Genomic DNA, 17,354 nt, shown 5'->3' with positions numbered 1-17,354 from the left:
TCCAACCTGGCCTTGAATGTTTGCAGGGATGGGGCATCCACCACCTCTCTGGGCAACCTGTTCTGATGTTCCACCACCCTCATTGTAAAAATTTTTTTCTTATATCCAGCCTGAATCTACCTCCCTCTATTTTAAAACCATTACCCCTCATCCTGTCACAACAGGCCCTGCTGAGTAGGTATCAGTTTTGGTGAGATCTTTAAGACAATAAGGTTTCTGTATCCCTTTTTCACCTAGGAAAAACTGTGAGTATTTGGGCCAGTATTGTTATGATGCTTTTGACAAAAATTGTAGACAGGATGTTATTTTATTACAGAATTATACCTAATACAGTGAATGTGAAGTTATAGGCTAAGCTCTAAGCATGTGTTGTAAAAGTTCATTTTAAAAATAATAGAACAATTTAGTGTCAATGAAAGTATTAGTATATATCTGGTCATAAATATAGGAATGCATTTCACTGATTAAACAGAATTTCAGAGTTGAAAATATGTTTTAATTCTTTTTTTTGACTTGCTTTATAGAAAGTTTTAATGAAAATATTTATTTGCATTCTGGTTTTTAAAATGACAGCATCCGTTTGATGATTCTGCAAAATAGACTTCATATAGGACAAGATAATCTAATATTGAATTAAACCTAATAAATACATGAAAAAAATAATTCCAAAATTTAGAAGAAGTTCTTAAAAATACAAACAAATGTGAAGAAGTTGTTGAGGCTAATTTAAAGCGCTGCTAGGAAAGGAAAAGAAAACAGGACAGGTTTGGAATGCTGTATATGTATACATATATATACACTGTGTATATATACAGCCATAAAATCAGGAAATATGGATGTAAACAGGAATCAAGAAATTTGTATAATATTCCCCCAGTGGGTGAAAGAAAATGTAGCAGTGGCACGTGATACAGTAACTGCCTGCAGTGCCAAACTGTGGAATCCTGCAGCCAGCATCAGTCTAAGACTGTCGATTTTTTGTAATTTTGGGTTTTGTACTGGTTTTTTGTTTTTTTTTTAATGAAGTCACTGCTCTACCAGTCTGAGCAATAAGCATACAGATAGTCTTCTGTTGCTCTCAGGACTGAGATCTTCTTCACTGAGGTTCTTCTCTTGTTGTATTGGTTTCTAACATTGGCAGTGGCTAGTGGTAAAATGCAATCCTTATTTGCCTGTTTAACTTCAGAATGCTGCTCCAACCGTATCAGAAGCAGCATTATCTTTTCTAGTTTTATCATAAACCTTTCTACTAAAAAATTGCTATAAATCTTTCTAATAAAAATAAAATGTTTTGAAACTAAACGTCAAGTCACAGCTCCTGACCTTTGCAAGGAGTAGTGGGATCGCTACTCGTTAAAGTTGTAATGGCTTTCTTTTCAGCTGTGGTTCTTGTTCTGTGTTATTCCACTGCTATTTTCTGTAACGGTTCTTTTTTTAAGAGTACACCCATGCAACATATAGGAGCGGGACTGTTACTGCCCTGTGCCCATCTCCGCCAAGCAGCCCAAAGATCACACAGCACGACACTAGCAGCTTCCTCCTGAATACAGTAAGATAACTAAACAAAATATTCAGTATCTGCTTGCCAACGTGTGGGATACCAAATATGTTTTCATGCAGCGTATCTGTAAAACAAAAGCAAATCTTTCGAAGTTGAGTAGTTGCAGAACCAGAATATGCGGAGCCGTTGCTGAGCGGGAGCGGGGAGCCTTGGGCTCGCCTTTCCGTGGCCCCGCTGCAGGCTGTCTGCAGACCCAGACAGGAAGCACTAACTCAGCTTACAGTAAATTCGTGTTTTTCAGATTCCCTCTTAATCCCCTGGGCTCAGATCTGCTCTTGTAACATGACAGGGAAAGGCAGCTACTGTCCAAACTTAAACAAGCTCCATTTTAGCAATTATTCTTGTTGTGAAGCCTAGGGCTGTCATGCATCCTCAGAAATGCCTTTTTTTTTTCCCCTGCATCCTACTCCCAGTAGCCCAAGCTGGATTTTTTGCTAGCTGCAGCTCACATTGCCATTTTTACAGTCCCAGCCAGAGCTTCTTTGCTGCAAGACATGGCGGGGGCCCTGGCCCCCTTGGGATGAGTGAGCACTGCTCGTCCTTGGGGGCATAGGGGCTGAAAGCACCATGGAAGGACCTGGTGGGTCCAGGTCATCTCCAGCGGGATGGAGGCCTGAAGCTGTGCTGTATGGAGGCTCAGATGTGAGGAGAGCCAGGATGCACCAGGGAGGTAGAGACATAGAACCAAACACTGTAGGGCACCCCTTCCCCAGGCAGGCACCTCTAAATAAGTCCTCCTTCCTTCTCTTGTTTTCACACAGAGTGCCTGGGACGTGTGTTCTCCTGCCCCATTTTTTCTTCTGGGCTCAAGACCTATTTCAGAGCTCCACTTTCCTAGCCTTTATTTCCTCCCTCTTTTCAAGCAGGTGTCTCTACCTCGATCACAAGTGCAGGTACCCAGATCTGCCTGCAATTGCATCTCAAAGCTTGCAGTTTGGAGGTGAGGACATTCAACTTGGATTTGTGGTTTTGTGTGTTCCCAAGTAGAGAAGGCCAGTGAACCCACATCTTATGTCCTAGACAAGTTCTCTAACCCTTAGTTGATCTCATACAACTTGATTTCTGGTTTTGGTTGGGTTTGTTTGTTTGTTTGTTTGTTATAATTAAAAAAAAAATCTTGATCCCTGCACAATTTAGTAAGTATAATATTGGTGCCTACCTCCGAAGAGAGTTACGGGCCATGGCTTTGGCCTCTCCATTCTCAGATTGTGGGTTATTTTTAATCCCCATTCTGAGATTTGTAACTCTTTCCCAAGCATGAGACAAGGAAGCCAAACCATAACTGTGTTCCAAATACCATTCCTGAGACCTAAAATTAAAAATTGCAAAATATTTGCCCACATGTTTTGTCTAGTTTTTACCACTGACATTGGCCTTTACCTTACATTGGCTTTCTCTAGTCCTTGTAGCTATTGCTGGGATAAAAATAGCCGTAAAGACATTGCGGAGAATTTTCATTCACGACTCCAGTATACTCTCTATTGTGTTACCTTAATATTTAAGAACTAATATTCATGATAAAGTTTCTTTTTAGTCAAAAGTGCAAAATATCAAAGCCAAATGTAGAGTGAGGCATGTTTCACTGGACAAAGCTGCCTTAGTGTTTTGAGACCAGTAGATGGCAACCACCCATTGCAGTGTCAAAGGTAAATGAAAAGTGAGAGTTGTTTAGGTAGGGGATTTATTACGTGACAGCTTGAGCAACAAAGTTTTGCTACTCTACATAAGGAGAAAGGTACTTCATTTTTACTCTTGCTCATACCATCTTTTGAAGGGGAACAGGGAGATGCCCTCTTACATAGCCAGTTTTGACAAATGATAACTGTAAGAACACATTTGACTAAAATACCTTATGGCTGCTCCTTATTGCTAATATCAGTCAAAAAAAGAACAAGTCAGCGGAAAAAAAAAATCCAAAGCAATCAGACTGTCTTAGCTTCCACAGGAATAGCCTCAAGTTCTTATCATGATTAATTAGATTCATTATTACTTTAGGTGGAAGCAGTTAGAACTGAGTAACAATGATCCTGGGGCTGGAAATAGCCCTCCCTTTAGGAACTGGCTGAGGCTATTGATGTACCACTTCATTAATCCTGGTTATCTGAGTAGTCTTGAAGAAATTTTTTTGACATGATCAAATTTGAAGAAATTCTGATTCTTTCTACAACATTAGATTAAAACTTCCTCATTTCTAGGAGCAAGAACTGTAAAGGTTTGAAAAGATCCTCTCAGGCCCTCCAAGAACCTTGCATTTCCACTTTAGAAAAGAAGCTCCTCTATTAAAACAGGAGAACAGTTATGGAAATATATAGTAACCTTACTAGAATACTTAACTACCTGTAGTCACATTAAGTTTTCCTGTAGCATTGATTTAACCATATTTTGTGACTACATTTTCAATTAGGATTGGTATACATAATACATGTATGGATCCACACAGAAGTGGAGTGAAAAAAATCAGACCTTTAGACTTCTGAAGGACTCCAGCATCGCCTAACACTGTGATTAGCAATTTTAAACAGAATACACTACAAATAGCTAAACCCGCTAACAAGGAGAGTGCTGTCACTTAGTAGAAGTAAAACAAAATACTCGGCATTACTGAGATGCCTCCCTCCGAGTTCTCAAGCACTTTGCAAACCATTAACTTGAAATGCGTTAACTTGCATCCTTGCAGTACGAGGTGTGTGTGTTTATTCTCAGAATATCTTTGCTAGCAAGACTTAAAAAACCCACCTGATACAGATAAAGTAACCTTTCACTCTTGTTAAAGCTACGGCTTGATCAGCTGTTAATTTTTATAAGTGACTTTGAAATTAGGAGAAATCCAGCTGGGATCCATATCCTGGTGAATACTAGTGAGCTGGTATTAGGAACAGCTTCTAGTATCCCCTACAACCCCCCCCAAACTTTTCCCATTATTTCCTTCATCTAATAATAAGATTTATACTGTAAAAAACCCTACTCTTTAATGGGATTTGAGTTCTTTTGTTGTGTCTTTGATGAAATGAAAGGCCTTCAGCCTGATGCTGAAATTTGTGCAACTTCATTTGCTTTCTTTTTTGACATTTACTTTTTCATTTGCTGAAATTATGTGACTTGTGTATGTTGTTTTTCTTATGGGCCCATGAGTTTTGCTAAGAGTTATCTTGGACTCTTCTTGCAGAAAACTGCAAAGTTAAGCAAGGTGATTTTTTTAAAAATAGGCAAGCGAAGAGAAATCAAAATGATTTAGAAGACAAGGAATTTTTAGACAAACAATAAAAATACTTTTCTGTTTATATTAATGCTCTTTTTTTTAGCTCAAATGGTTGAGGTTTTAAAAATTCAAGGTCTGCTGTTTCCTCGAAGGGCTGTTTTCTGGTTCTTATCACAACAGACGTCTGCAAGAGACCACCAAGCACGGTAACTCTACAGTTGCAGTCAGTGAAGTTTAGTTTAAGTTCAAAGGAATCCGTATGGTCATTCCCTTCTGCTCAATACTTCATACATATCACAGATCACAAAATACACCTTCATGCACTGTAACAATATTCAGATTTCTAGCAGAACCCTCCCCAAAGTCTGAAATGTTACATGTTAGGTATCTAAGTAGGGGTCACCAGCATTTCCGAAAGCATACGTCCCTACATTTCTCTTGGGTGTGCAGTGAAATTTGTATATGATGAGTGGTGACAAAGTCCTCTGAAGATCATGGTCTGGTAAGAATGTCCATACCTCTTGTATATTGGCAAAAAGGACCCATAGAAGTGTAATTATAGCCTTTTTACTTTTCTCCTGCGCTTTCTAAAATTTGAAAAAGCCAGAATCGTCCCCTATTATTGTGCAGAAAAACAGTCTCTGGACTGTTTTTAGCAGAACCGTTCTCTGTCTTTGATTGAGACATTGGTAGTTTTCCTTGTTGAGCAAAGCCATAGGCTGTTGGGTGATAGGCTTGTTTGATCATTTTATAGTGGGGAATGAAAACATGATTGAGCGTTAAAGCAGGTGCTTGAGCATTGACTTTTAATCACAGAATAAAGTACAGATTTCCTGGGGATTTTGCTTACCTGATCCTTATTTCACATGCCATTTGAAGCATAATTTAGAAGAGAAGTAATCAGGGACACAGTTCAGTAAGGTTCTGAGTGATTCTGAGGTGATGCAGAATGTTATCCATTACCATTGCTTGAGATGAGAATCAAAGATAATAAATCTTGGCAGGACTTGAACTGTGATAAATTATCAAGATAAGATGGATGATGATAACGAGATAAGATGGGTAATGATAAAATGCAAAATGTGCAAGGTAAGTTCGTATTTCTTGACAGTGTTCAGCATAACTTTTTTAATTATTAACTTAACCCTAAAAGCCTGAGAGAGTCCTTGTTCAAATGCTTCAGTCTTATTCCATATTTTCTCCTAACAACAACATCTCCTAACATTTCCACAATGAGGAATAGGAAGACAACAGATTCGTCTCATTCATGCGCAGATCTGAATGAAGGGAAGGAGAAATTAAGACTGAAGCAAGAGGTCGGCCTGATTAGCGGAGTGTCATTAATTGCAGGCACCATGATAGGCTCGGGGATCTTTATGTCCCCTGAGTGGGTGCTACATCATATGGGGAGCCCTGCCAGCAGCCTGCTTATCTGGGCAGCCTGTGGTGTCTTGGCCATGTTTGGAGCCTTGTCGTACGCTGAGCTTGGAACCATAATTAAAGAGTCTGGAGGAGAATATATTTACATCTTGAGGATTTTTGGTTCTTTTCCTGCTTTCCTTTTCGCTTACACTTCAGTGATCCTGGTGAGACCAGCTGGTCTGGCAGCTGTCTGTCTAAGCTTTGCTGAATACGCTGTTGCGCCGTTCTACCCAGGATGCTCATCTCCACAGGTTGTCATCAAGTGTACAGCTGCTGCCTGCATCCTGCTTGTAACTATCATCAACTGTCTCAACGTGAGGCTGGCGACATCTATTATGAACATTTTTACAGCTGCCAAACTCTTGGCTTTGCTAGTGATCGTGGTGGGCGGGTTGGTGCTGCTTGCCAAGGGACAAACTCAGAGCTTTCAAAGTGCTTTTCAAAACACCGCTGCAAGTATCGGGGCGGTCGGGGTGGCGTTTTACCAGGGACTCTGGTCCTATGATGGATGGAACAACCTGAACTATGTAACTGAGGAACTGAAAAAGCCTGAGGTGAGTGAGCGAGCTGAGTTTTACTTAATCCTGCTGCTGCTATGTTTGTTTCTATCTATGATTGTGTTAAGAGGGGTAATCAAGGGATTGGAGCATTGAGCAAAGACTACTGAACTTTCCTCCTGGTTTGTTCTGTCTTCTGGGGCTGGACACCTATGAATGTGTCCAGAAAGGATAAAAATGAGGCTCTAAGCAAAATAACAGCCTGCCTACTAGAAAGCACTAAAATATCCTATTGACTGGGGAAAAAAAAGCTATTAGGCAGCATTTGGATGCTTTGAGGATGAAGTTTTGTCTTACTGTTCAGAGGATCTCACTCTAGACACCTAGACTGTAGAAAAGCAGTCACTTTGCTATAGCCCATAGAGGTTTCTTGACACCACATATTCCCTAAAAGACTTGATCCATAATGTGTGCTTCAAAAAAAACACTTATCTCTCCTCATTGCTTGGAGGGGGAACTTCAGAGCAAGCCAAGCCTCACTGGAGAGAGAATCTAGCTCTTTGAATGACCCATGTCTTTAAATGTCTACTTTGTAGGCATTATTCTGTTCATGCTATAGACCCTGAAGTAGTTCACTTGCCTCTCACATCAGCCCTCCCTGTGCCTTATCACCTCTTTTCACAGATCAGCACAGTGGCAGTGAGCAACCCTTTTCCAGAAAGAGCTATGTGAGTGGAGAGTGCACAGAGTGTGCTTTCTACCAGTGCAGCACACAAAATTTTACAGATTAAATGAAAATGCAGAGTTAAATATTAATCTAAATGGCAGCAAAGATCCTAGGGTCATGTGGCACCTTCTCCCATGGGACCGTGAGCACTGATATTCAGACCCTTGCGGGGTGGAGGCAGCAACATAAGGAATGACTGTATCTTGTCCTGTGGTGGGAACGGAGAATGCAAAAAAAATGGTATTTCGGGTTTTTAGAGATATACAGTTGCTCTTTGATCACCCTACTGTTTGCTTTTTTTCCAGTGCTTTCAGCTGCATAAGGTAGTGTTTGCTGATTTTATTGAGCCTTAAAATGGTCCATGAAGTTCCAAGATAGCATCCAGCCACTAGGAAGAAAATTTGCTCCTTCCTAGAGCAAATTTCCCTTGTGCTGCCCAGCTTTGATTTAGCCCTCAGAGCAGCTAAATGTGATGCAGCACACACTGGTGCTTCATCCATGTCAGTGGGATGTTCACAGGAAGATGCAGCACACCAGGAGACAGAACACGCTAGTAATAAATAAATCAATATTAAAGAAATCAAGAAGTATGCAACAGATATCTTGGGCAGCTATGAACCAAAATATTTTTCAATAAGATCTGGAGGAGTTATTGTGTGGGTTTTTTGCTTGGTTTTTTTTTTTTCTTTTTTTTTTTAAAAGCTAGCTTTTGAAACTTAAAACCTTACTGCTTGCCTGATGTCTTTGGGAGGCTGGTGTAAAAACTGCCATGTGAATCTGGATCTAGGTCTTATTCTGTGGAAAAGCTTAGTGAGCGAAGGAGTTTGAATGAGAGATGTGGGTGGTGGCAAAGACCAAACAGACAAAAAAAGCCCAGTGCAGGCATAAATGTGTTGCACCTAACACTCTTGTCATTCCTTTTCCAGGTGACCCTTCCCAGAGCTGTGATGATTGCCATTCCCTTGGTTACATGCCTGTATTTGCTGGTAAACGTGAGCTACTTGGCAGCCATGACTCCATCTGAGCTGCTATCTTCAGGAGCTGTGGCCGTCACTTGGGGGTGAGCTCTGCTTCTGGCAACAGAGCCAATGCAGTCCTGTAAAATATGGGTTGTCTCCTGAGTTCCAGTAGGTCTAGGTGCTATTCCCAGTGGGATCAGACCAGGAAGACCTGTCAGGCCATGTTACAGGGAAGCATGCTGCCAGTCCCCACTCTGTCACCTTCAGGGCAGTGTATAGCCTTCCTCCACCAAAGGCCAAGGCTGACCAGCCCCATCTGGCCCATGGTCTCCAATATGCACCGAGGCTGCCAAGATGGGGTGCTCTGCAGCACATCTCTTACTCCCCCTTCCTATTCATTCCCACTGGGAACCTGTGGCTCCCCTCCAGTTCATGTTTTTCCCCTGGAGAGTGGCCATGAAGAGGACGTGAAGTGCACACCAGCAGCGTCTCCCCACAGACAGTGAGGATGCAGTGAGGGTGCATATCCAGGCCTCAGGTCTGGGAGATGCCCCAGATTTTAGATATTTCCAGAAAAGTGAAGAGGACAGTGTCCTGCTCCACTAGTGCAAAGACAGTGGTTTGGGAGTGAGACAGAAGCCAACTAGGTGAATCCTGTTTGCTTAGCACCTGGAAATTAGACCAGACAAGAATATTTTGGTTCAGTTTCTCCATCTGTGGGGAGATGGAAAATGACACTGATCTCTACAACACCTTTGAGAAGGAGAAGTGTTATACATGGGTTGGGTAGCTTTTGGTAATTGTATTTTTAAGTTGGCTTGTGCTTTTCCAGAGTTGCATAGAAACTGTTTGTACCTTCCATCAACCTAAAGTGTTCGGTGATATCAAACAGCCTCTGTGCAAGACAAAGACTTTAGGAAGAGAAAGAAGGGACCATCATGAGAGATGTAGGCACCATCAACTTCTTACCAGATGATCTTCCACCAGAACATCCAGCCTTAGTCTAAATATTTCCAAAGACATAGAATCCATGATAGCCCCAAATGAGTTGTCTGGCAGAAATGATGACACAGTATATCCAGAGATTATGTTGCTGCTCATCATCTTCCTAAAAAGTCAGCAGCGGCTTTGCTTCTCTGTGCATATCACAAGATCTCCAGTTTGAAGATCTGACTAAGCTCTTGCTAGATGTGTTCTTTAATAGCCTTTCATGTCATTGAAAAAAACCAGGAGCTTTTAAAGTTCTAGTGCTTTGTTTTAACAGGTTACAAAGCCTCACTGAGCTGCAGTGTCATGAACTTTCTCTGCCCTTCCTTTCCCATCATTCCTGATTAGCAAGTTATTTGTGAGCTTCCTCCTTTTCACCCCAAGAGTGCAATTCAGGAAGAAACATTGAACTAGCAACCAGAAAGCCGGGCACTCAGAAGCCTTCCGGACAGGTAGATAGCCACAGGTTGAGGAGGGTGTAATGGCTGTGGTTCACGAGCAAGAGATGCAGCTATTCAGGTCATTAAGAAAGAATGGGAGGACTAGAAAGAAGCCAGAGGAGGACATAACACATTTAAAGGCATTTGTTCCCAATATAAGAAGAAAATTGCCAGAGAGAAGCATTGTTCAGTGGTGAGAGGTGAAGCCACAAAAGGAGCTCATGAAGCTCTCCTTATTTTGTTGATACTGGTGATGTAACAGCAGCTGCAGATCTCAATTTGCTTGTAGGAAGTTATTCGCACTGGCCCCTGTAGTTAATTTTCTGGGTCCAAACAGCAAAATATCAATCTCATAAATGCAAAATACATAGTTGCTAAAGATTTTATTATTAATTCTGTGCTATATGTTGTTTTCTCTTGAGATCTTGAGGTTGTGGAGTCGCATGTTCGTAGGAGATGCCCAGATTCCATCATTTTCAAAAAGGGAGTGTTGCTTAATAATTTGAAGCCTGAAGGACTATAATGCAGATATTAAGCTTCTAAACTACATTTTTGAAATTATTGTAGTAGATAAGTTCCTGCCATGATTTTGGAAAGCCCAACTCTTGATTTTTGAATGTTTGGGATAGGTAATACTAAAAAAGAGTACATATGGCTTAAAGCCATACAATTCAGATGGAAATATAAAGTGTTCTGAAAAACTTTTGAAGTTTTTATTTTTGCCAATTAGATGAACAGTGGGTTTGTTCATGTATGTGTGTGTGTACATATATGTGTGTGTACATGTATGTGTGTGTGTGTACATGTATGTGATAATTACCCCAAACACCAGCATGTATTACTCAATTACTATTCTTCAGGCGGCTTCATTCCAGAAGAGAAGCTTCACTTTTAGGTGAGAAGATTATCCCATCTTCCAAATATTTACTTCAAACTCTCTTTGTAACCCAGCTACTTTTTCTGTTATGGAGAAAGCAAACCATAAATGTCTGAACATGTTGTAGAATCAAACTTCTGAAATTCCAATGATTGCTTTGGCTTAAGCCTGATTCACAGAGTAGCAGAAATAATGTACGTGTGGGATTAAAAGCTTACATTTTTATGCATATTGGAGAAGATGTTATAATGCAGGATATTTCTTCAGGTCTGGTGGGAGTAGTTTTTCTGTGATTTCCAAGATGATATCGTTGGCTGCAATAGCAGTATCTCCAGGATTTGCACCACAGCATCTGTACACAAAAAATGGGTTTTGCCTGTTGTGACAGCTTTGTACACCATTGCAATGTAGATGGATGTAGACATTTATACACCAGGCAGGAAGAAAAGCTGCCTTTTCTGGACAAGACAAAGTTACTAATGAGTAAATATTATGGGAACTGGAAGAAGGCTTTAAATCATAAGAAAGGCTTTGGAAAAAAAATCAGTGAGAGTAATGGAGGGAAGAAACCTGTCTCCTTTTACGATGAGTATTCAATACATCTGTGAGCTGGATGTGATGCTGTGAACTCTTTCCCACCTCAGGGACAAAGTCCTGGGCAGTTGGACGTGGCTCATCTCCCTGTCAGTGGCACTGTCTACATTTGGTTCCTCAAACGGCACATTCTTTAGCGGAGGCCGCATGTGCTACATTGCTGCAAGGGAAGGCCATATGGTAAGGGCAGAAAAAAAGGGGTCTGGCTTGCTTTGAGGAATTTTACCTTCTTGTTACACTAAAGCAAGGAGGAAAACACTGTGTGTGTTCAACTGGCAGCATGATAGCTCTTCAGTGGTTTGTTTCTTCTTAAAGTCGTTCATCCCCATCTCTTCCCACATCAATATAATGTCTATTGTTGTCTCCTGATTTCCTTCTTCAGCCATGTAATTTCAAAAAGATCCATAATTACATCCAGCCTGAATTTCAAGAACAGCTTTGAAATGAACAGCTGAAATCCTGCTGTATTGGACCACCTGGCACAGGTTCTGGGGTGACCCAGCCAATGTACCTGCCAGGGAGAGGAAACCTGGCCATGCTTGCGTGTCGTAAGGCACCCTTGCTCCCACAGGGAAGGTAGCCCAGCACTGGCAAGCCACCTTTCCAAACAATACTGACTGCACAAGCTGGTCTCAGGGGTATTCCAGCCTTCCCATGGGCTAGGCCAGTTCAGATACAGCGTAGGATATCTCTGCTCGTCAAGCTTCATAGCAATTACAAGGTGACACCAAGCCTTACATCTACCCTAGCTGGGGTTTTTACTTGGTTTTGTTAGGTGGGGCCAAACCTGGTAGGCCAACGGTGGTCAGGCTGCTGCAGCGCTATGCTCCCTGGTCCAACCGGTAAGTTCAGCGTGTATTCCCAGTAGGCACACACACAAACACAGGTGTGCAACATATATGTATGCACACACATACATACATACATATGACAAGGGCATGAGATGATAGGACAAGGGGTAATGGCTTTGAACTGGAAAAGAGTAGGTTTAGATTAGACCTAAGGATAAATTCTTTACTGTGTGAGTGGTGAGGCACTGGCACAGGCTGCCCAGGGAAGTTCTGGGTGCCCCATCCCTGGAAGTGTTCAAGGCCAGGTTGGACGGGGCTCTGAGTGACCTGGTGTACTAGAAAGTGTCCCTGTCCACGTCAGGGGGGTTGGAACAGGGTGATCTTTAAGGTCTATTCCAACCCAAATCGTTCCATGATTCTGTGATACACAGACAGCAGGCCACACAGGTCTACTCATACAGACACAGAGTGCTCACACAAACAGCACCAAGGGCCTCATCTTGTTCCCTTCTCTGGCCGATCAGGGGTCTGTTAGTGGGAAACATGAACAAACATATGTGCAATGTGGGTCCCTCCAGCAGCTGGGTGCAGACACTCAGTCGCCCAGTAGCTGCCCCTTTATCCCAGTCTCACCAGTTGCTGGTACCTGGGCATACAAACCCCCAGGGCCACTGCCCCACTCCAGCTGCTGGCACGGACACCCTCACTCACTGGCACACCCCCTCCCCCCACAGCACCCACACTTCTTCTCTCTCTCAGTGCTTGACCTGAGCTGCGTTTGTCCTCCTCTGTCTCGGGCAGGCATGTTGTGTACCTTCCTGGACCTTTCTGCTTCCTTGGTCCTTCCTCCCCACACCCTCTGTCATTTCTGCTCTCAGCTGTGAAAGGCACCACTCTGCACCAGCTCCACTCCCTTCACACGGAAGGGATATTTTATGTATATGAATCACCAGGTTGGTGGAGATGACTGGGTTGGTGGTTACTGGTTTCAGTGGTTACTGGTTCCATGGCTTCTCTTACTAATGACAGTGTCTGCTGTATTGTGGCAAGTTCTGTGCTGAGCAGTTCACAGATGGTCCAAATTTGACCATACCAGGCTAAGAGCTGAACACTTATGCTACTTCTCAGACACTCAGCTCTAGCAGAAGGGCTTGCATGCTATTTTGGTTGGAAAGAAAAGAAAAAAAAAAGAAGCCTTTCGTATTAAGCTTTCCCAATGAACCAAGCAATAAAGAGGCTAATAATCCTCTCCGTGTTCTGGAACAAATCCTGGTTTGCTTTGTGGCTGGTTGCATCAGTGTTTCAGGAGTAGTCCTTCTCTCATCTTCCAGTCAGCCCACGAGAAGACAAGTCCCAGAGAGACGTGACAGAGGGCAGAAGAGCAGACCATGCAGAAGGTCCCAGTGATGATTAGGAAAGCTCTGATTTGACTCAGCCTTAGTCTGTCACACTGGTACTTTGAAAACCTCATCTTGTCTGCCTAAACTGAGCACATATGATACGAAATCAGTGAGACACAATGAAAATATGCTTGAGGGGGGTTTCCATGTTTACACTCCTCGGAGCTGAACTGCTTTTACATGATGATGCTTATTTGATGATTAAGAGTGGCTCTGGCTGCAGGCAGCTGAGGGGGATGAGCAGGGATCTCCAGTACGTGATATGATGACATATTGTTCTGCTTTGGCTTTCAGCCAGACATTCTGTCTATGGCTCATGTGCGACGCCTCACGCCCTCCCCTGCTCTGATGTTTACATCTGCTATGTCTTTAATAATGATAATATCGGGAAACTTCACCAGTATTGTGAACTTTTTCAGGTACGTATGTGCAGCATTACTGTTTGTATCCCCTGTGGTCCTGGTTTATGACATTATCTTAGAAGTATTTTCTTTTGGTAGTTCTTTGAACCAGGGCTATTGCTTTCTAATCAATATTGTGACAGGGAGAGGGGGAAGAAAGAAAAGAACGAGCTTAGGAACCAGCATCTTTGCAACACATGAATGCTTCTGTGACTATATACTTAACTGGATGTCATTCATCCTCATATTGAAATGAAACTGTAATATTCAGATCATTCTAAAGTTCTCACTGTTTGTGCTGAAAAGGAAATGAATGAAAGAACTACTAAATTTATATCAATATTCTACTTTTTAATTGGAGATATGAACATCTGGGATCTGGAAGGCAGGACTGACATTCCTGGATGATCTCACCCCAATTTTCATGCGGTCTTTTTTTTTCTTTTTTTTTTTTTTTCTTCCAGTTTTGTAGCATGGTTTTTCTATGGCATGACTATTTCTGGTCTCCTGTATTTAAAAATCAAGAAACCAGAATTGCCAAGATCTTACAAGGTGAAGTAATAATATAAAACCCTCAAATCCTTTTCCTTTATTGCCTAAATGACTAAAAGAGCATTATGAGAAAACAAAGAGTGCTGGGGTTGGTTGCTTGTAGATTTAGTGTGGTTGTCTGTCCATTTTTAGTTTCATATTTATCTCAGCAAAGTCAACGAGGAGCAAGATAGTGTGAATATACAGGCATAAGTCAAGGTTGAATTCTCTGTCTTGATAAGTTAATAATGCACTGCCCCCTCACTGTGGAAAATATATCTGCCATATCCTCTTTTTTTTCTTAGACACTTAAGAGGAAAATGAAGGATGATTCTGATCCACAACGCATTTGCTTATTCATGCTTTCAGAGCTCAGTTGCACTCCTCAGAGGGTGTAAGAGGTGTAAGAGCCTTGCAGAGGACGGAAGACTCAGCCAAGTCCTTTGAGATGGCCAGGGGATGAGTTTGTTTCCCACAAAACAGCTAAGTGGAAGGAAATCAGGAGTTATCTGTTCTTCCCCCAGAGCCATGAGCAAGTTGAGCTGCAGTGCGTCCTCAGGGACAGAGAAAAATATTTTTACAGAAAAATATTCTAGGAACAGGGGAGTCATGAGAGCGCGAATGTAGAACAGTGACTTTTCCCTGAGACAAGCTGAATGGACATCCTGGTTTCCGTGGGGTTCCTCCAGGAGACAGATGACAGGCTGGCAGTGCCAGGCTGTGCAAAGTGATATGGGGTGTCCGATGGGGCACAGCATAGAGAAGATCAGTGCTCTATTAAGTCCTCCAATCACTGGCTTCTGTGGCTCCGTCCTGAAATTAGGATGCTGCATGAGGATGTTCACCCAACTTGTTGGCTGAATGGTCTTTAAGGGAAAGAATTTCTGTTTCTGTAATAGTGTTTTGTACACTGTATAAAACTTCCAGACTCCTCCAGGCCAGTCCCGTGAGGATGTCAGCCTGCTGCAGCCATTGACTTAACAGCCTAATTCTTTCCCTAAAAAGAAGCAGCTCATGTCTTAAGGTGCCAGGTCAACTGGCAATGTATGGCTGATGTCCTACAGAATCTGTATGCGTGTTGCAGGTTTATATTTAAGGGTGAGATATCCCTTGGTTTGAAAACAATAGTTCTTATTAGCATTATGCCAAAAGTGTTAGCACACAGTGGGGAGGGAGCGAACTGGAGCATCCCACTAAGGCAGATGAAGCCAATGGCAGGTCTTCTCCATGCCCTCACAGGTAACCAGGAACATTTCCTTTGGTCTATATCAGTGCCCTTGTGTGAGACAAAAGGCACAAAAGTAAAAATTGGAAAATCCCAGCTAGAACATTCGGTTTTTCATCTTCTTGTGAAATTGTTTTGTCTTGTGCATTCACTAGCCTTTGAGGGAGGTTGGCTTCAAATGTAAATGCTTTACGACCAGACTTCCAGAAACAGCCTCTGAGGTTGCCTGTCCACCCATTTGTCTACATATGAATAAACCTTTTTGCCCAAGGGTGTTAAGGTTCAGTTGTGTGATTTGTGCATTTTACTGTGGTTTTTGTCTACAGCTCAGTTTTTGGATACAAGGTAGTAGGGAAAGCAAGAGCAGACCTGGCACTAAAACCAGCAGTTTGCATCCTCAGGTCCAGGAGGGCAGGGAAGACCAGGGGTCAGGGCGTGTGGCAGTAATGTAGCTGTTGCAGGGATGTTCAGCCTTGGAGTGAGGGTGGGCTGGGAAACAGGATGCCTGGATTAATTTTCTGGATAATAGCTCAGACTGTAGTAGGGTTTAATCTAAGAAGCCTTCTGCACAAATTTCAGGGTTGTCCAGACCTACAGTGGCCCAGGATTACGTGAATCTTTAAGCTGATGTTTTGCTTTTGCAGGTCCCAATTATCATCCCTATAATCGTGCTGCTGGCGTCTGTGTACCTGGTGTTAGCTCCCATCATTGATCAACCCCAAATGGAGATCCTCTACATCATCTTGTTTGTTTTCAGTGGTGTCATTCTTTATTTCCCACTGGTTCGCTTCAAGTGCCACCCTCGCTTTCTACAGAGAGTCACTTTACATCTCCAGTTGTTCCTGGAAGTTGCTCCGACCACCAGGGATGAAAGCTGAGAGAACATCCTCATGGCTGCCTGCCCCGCATGGTTTATCCCGGCACCTTGGTTTTCAAGGCTCAGAAAATATTTTTCTGTAAGGGAGAATGAGTAGAATGGAAGTGTCATTAAATGTCTAGCTGAGAGGGACTAGACATATGACTCCTCACATTTCCTTAAAATTTTGGGGACATGTTTTTATCTTTTTCAGCTCTGTCTTGGCAGATTACAAAGAGATTCCAAAGGAATATGTGCTTTTGAATTTTCCATCCCAAGAAAAGCTGTTCATCAAAATCTTAGCTCTTATATTTCAAGGCAACAGGCAACAAAAGACTGACAATGAAATGTTATTCCTATAGCAGGCTGTGACCCTAAGCCATTCCTGGCAATGCCTTTAGTTATTTCCACCTAGTTCTGCCCACTGAGAGCTTCTCAAATAAATAAAGCATGGGCACTCCATGTCACACCACATTCACAACAAAAAACCTTTTCCATTCAGATATTTTCCCTTGCTCCTTCCAGTCCCAGGCGCACAATCAGAACAGTCCTTTCTCTGTCTCAGTGCATGGTTCCACCACATTTCCACCCAAATCATCTTACATCTCCCATAGAAAAACCTGTGACGTGAGACAAGAAGTGCTTTAAAGCTTTGTTAGTTTACTCAATTGAGAATGTACTTGTCATCTGGGATCCATCCATTTGTGGTGAGGACACAGGCAACATCACTTAAGTCACCCAGTACTGTTCCTGTAATTCCCCCAAAGACAAACAATTTCCCCTGTGACAAAACAAATCTAAAGCGTATATGCCAGCAAGATACTCTCATTGTGAATTAAAGAAACCACATACTGGGCTACATCAGGGGAAGTGTGGCCAGGAGATCA

The 17,354-nt window shown here is 42.3% G+C and overlaps 1 protein-coding gene across 1 annotated transcript; it reads left to right on the top strand.

Moving 5' to 3' along the window:
- The first annotated feature begins 5,992 nt into the window (after nucleotides 1-5,992).
- Nucleotides 5,993-16,625, top strand: LOC104487385 (b(0,+)-type amino acid transporter 1). Its single transcript, XM_010130321.2, has 6 exons — nucleotides 5,993-6,736; nucleotides 8,333-8,466; nucleotides 11,314-11,443; nucleotides 13,749-13,873; nucleotides 14,320-14,407; nucleotides 16,256-16,625. Exons 1-6 carry the CDS (start codon nucleotides 5,993-5,995, stop codon nucleotides 16,487-16,489), a joined length of 1,455 nt encoding a protein of 484 aa, XP_010128623.1. The 3' UTR covers nucleotides 16,490-16,625.
- The last annotated feature ends 729 nt before the right edge of the window (nucleotides 16,626-17,354 follow it).

The sequence above is a fragment of the Chlamydotis macqueenii genome, chromosome 3 (assembly GCF_036417535.1).
Source record: "Chlamydotis macqueenii isolate bChlMac1 chromosome 3, bChlMac1.mat, whole genome shotgun sequence".
Classification (NCBI taxonomy): domain Eukaryota; kingdom Metazoa; phylum Chordata; class Aves; order Otidiformes; family Otididae; genus Chlamydotis; species Chlamydotis macqueenii.
This window is presented reverse-complemented; position numbering and strand designations above follow the sequence as displayed.

Coding starts and splice junctions, on each gene's coding strand:
- LOC104487385 (XM_010130321.2), top strand. CDS start 5,993: ATGAGGAATAGGAAGACAACAGATTCGTCTCATTCATGCGCAGATCTG. Junction 11,444..13,748: donor CTGCAAGGGAAGGCCATATG/GTAAGGGCAGAA, acceptor TTTGGCTTTCAG/CCAGACATTCTGTCTATGGC. Junction 13,874..14,319: donor AGTATTGTGAACTTTTTCAG/GTACGTATGTGC, acceptor TTTTTCTTCCAG/TTTTGTAGCATGGTTTTTCT.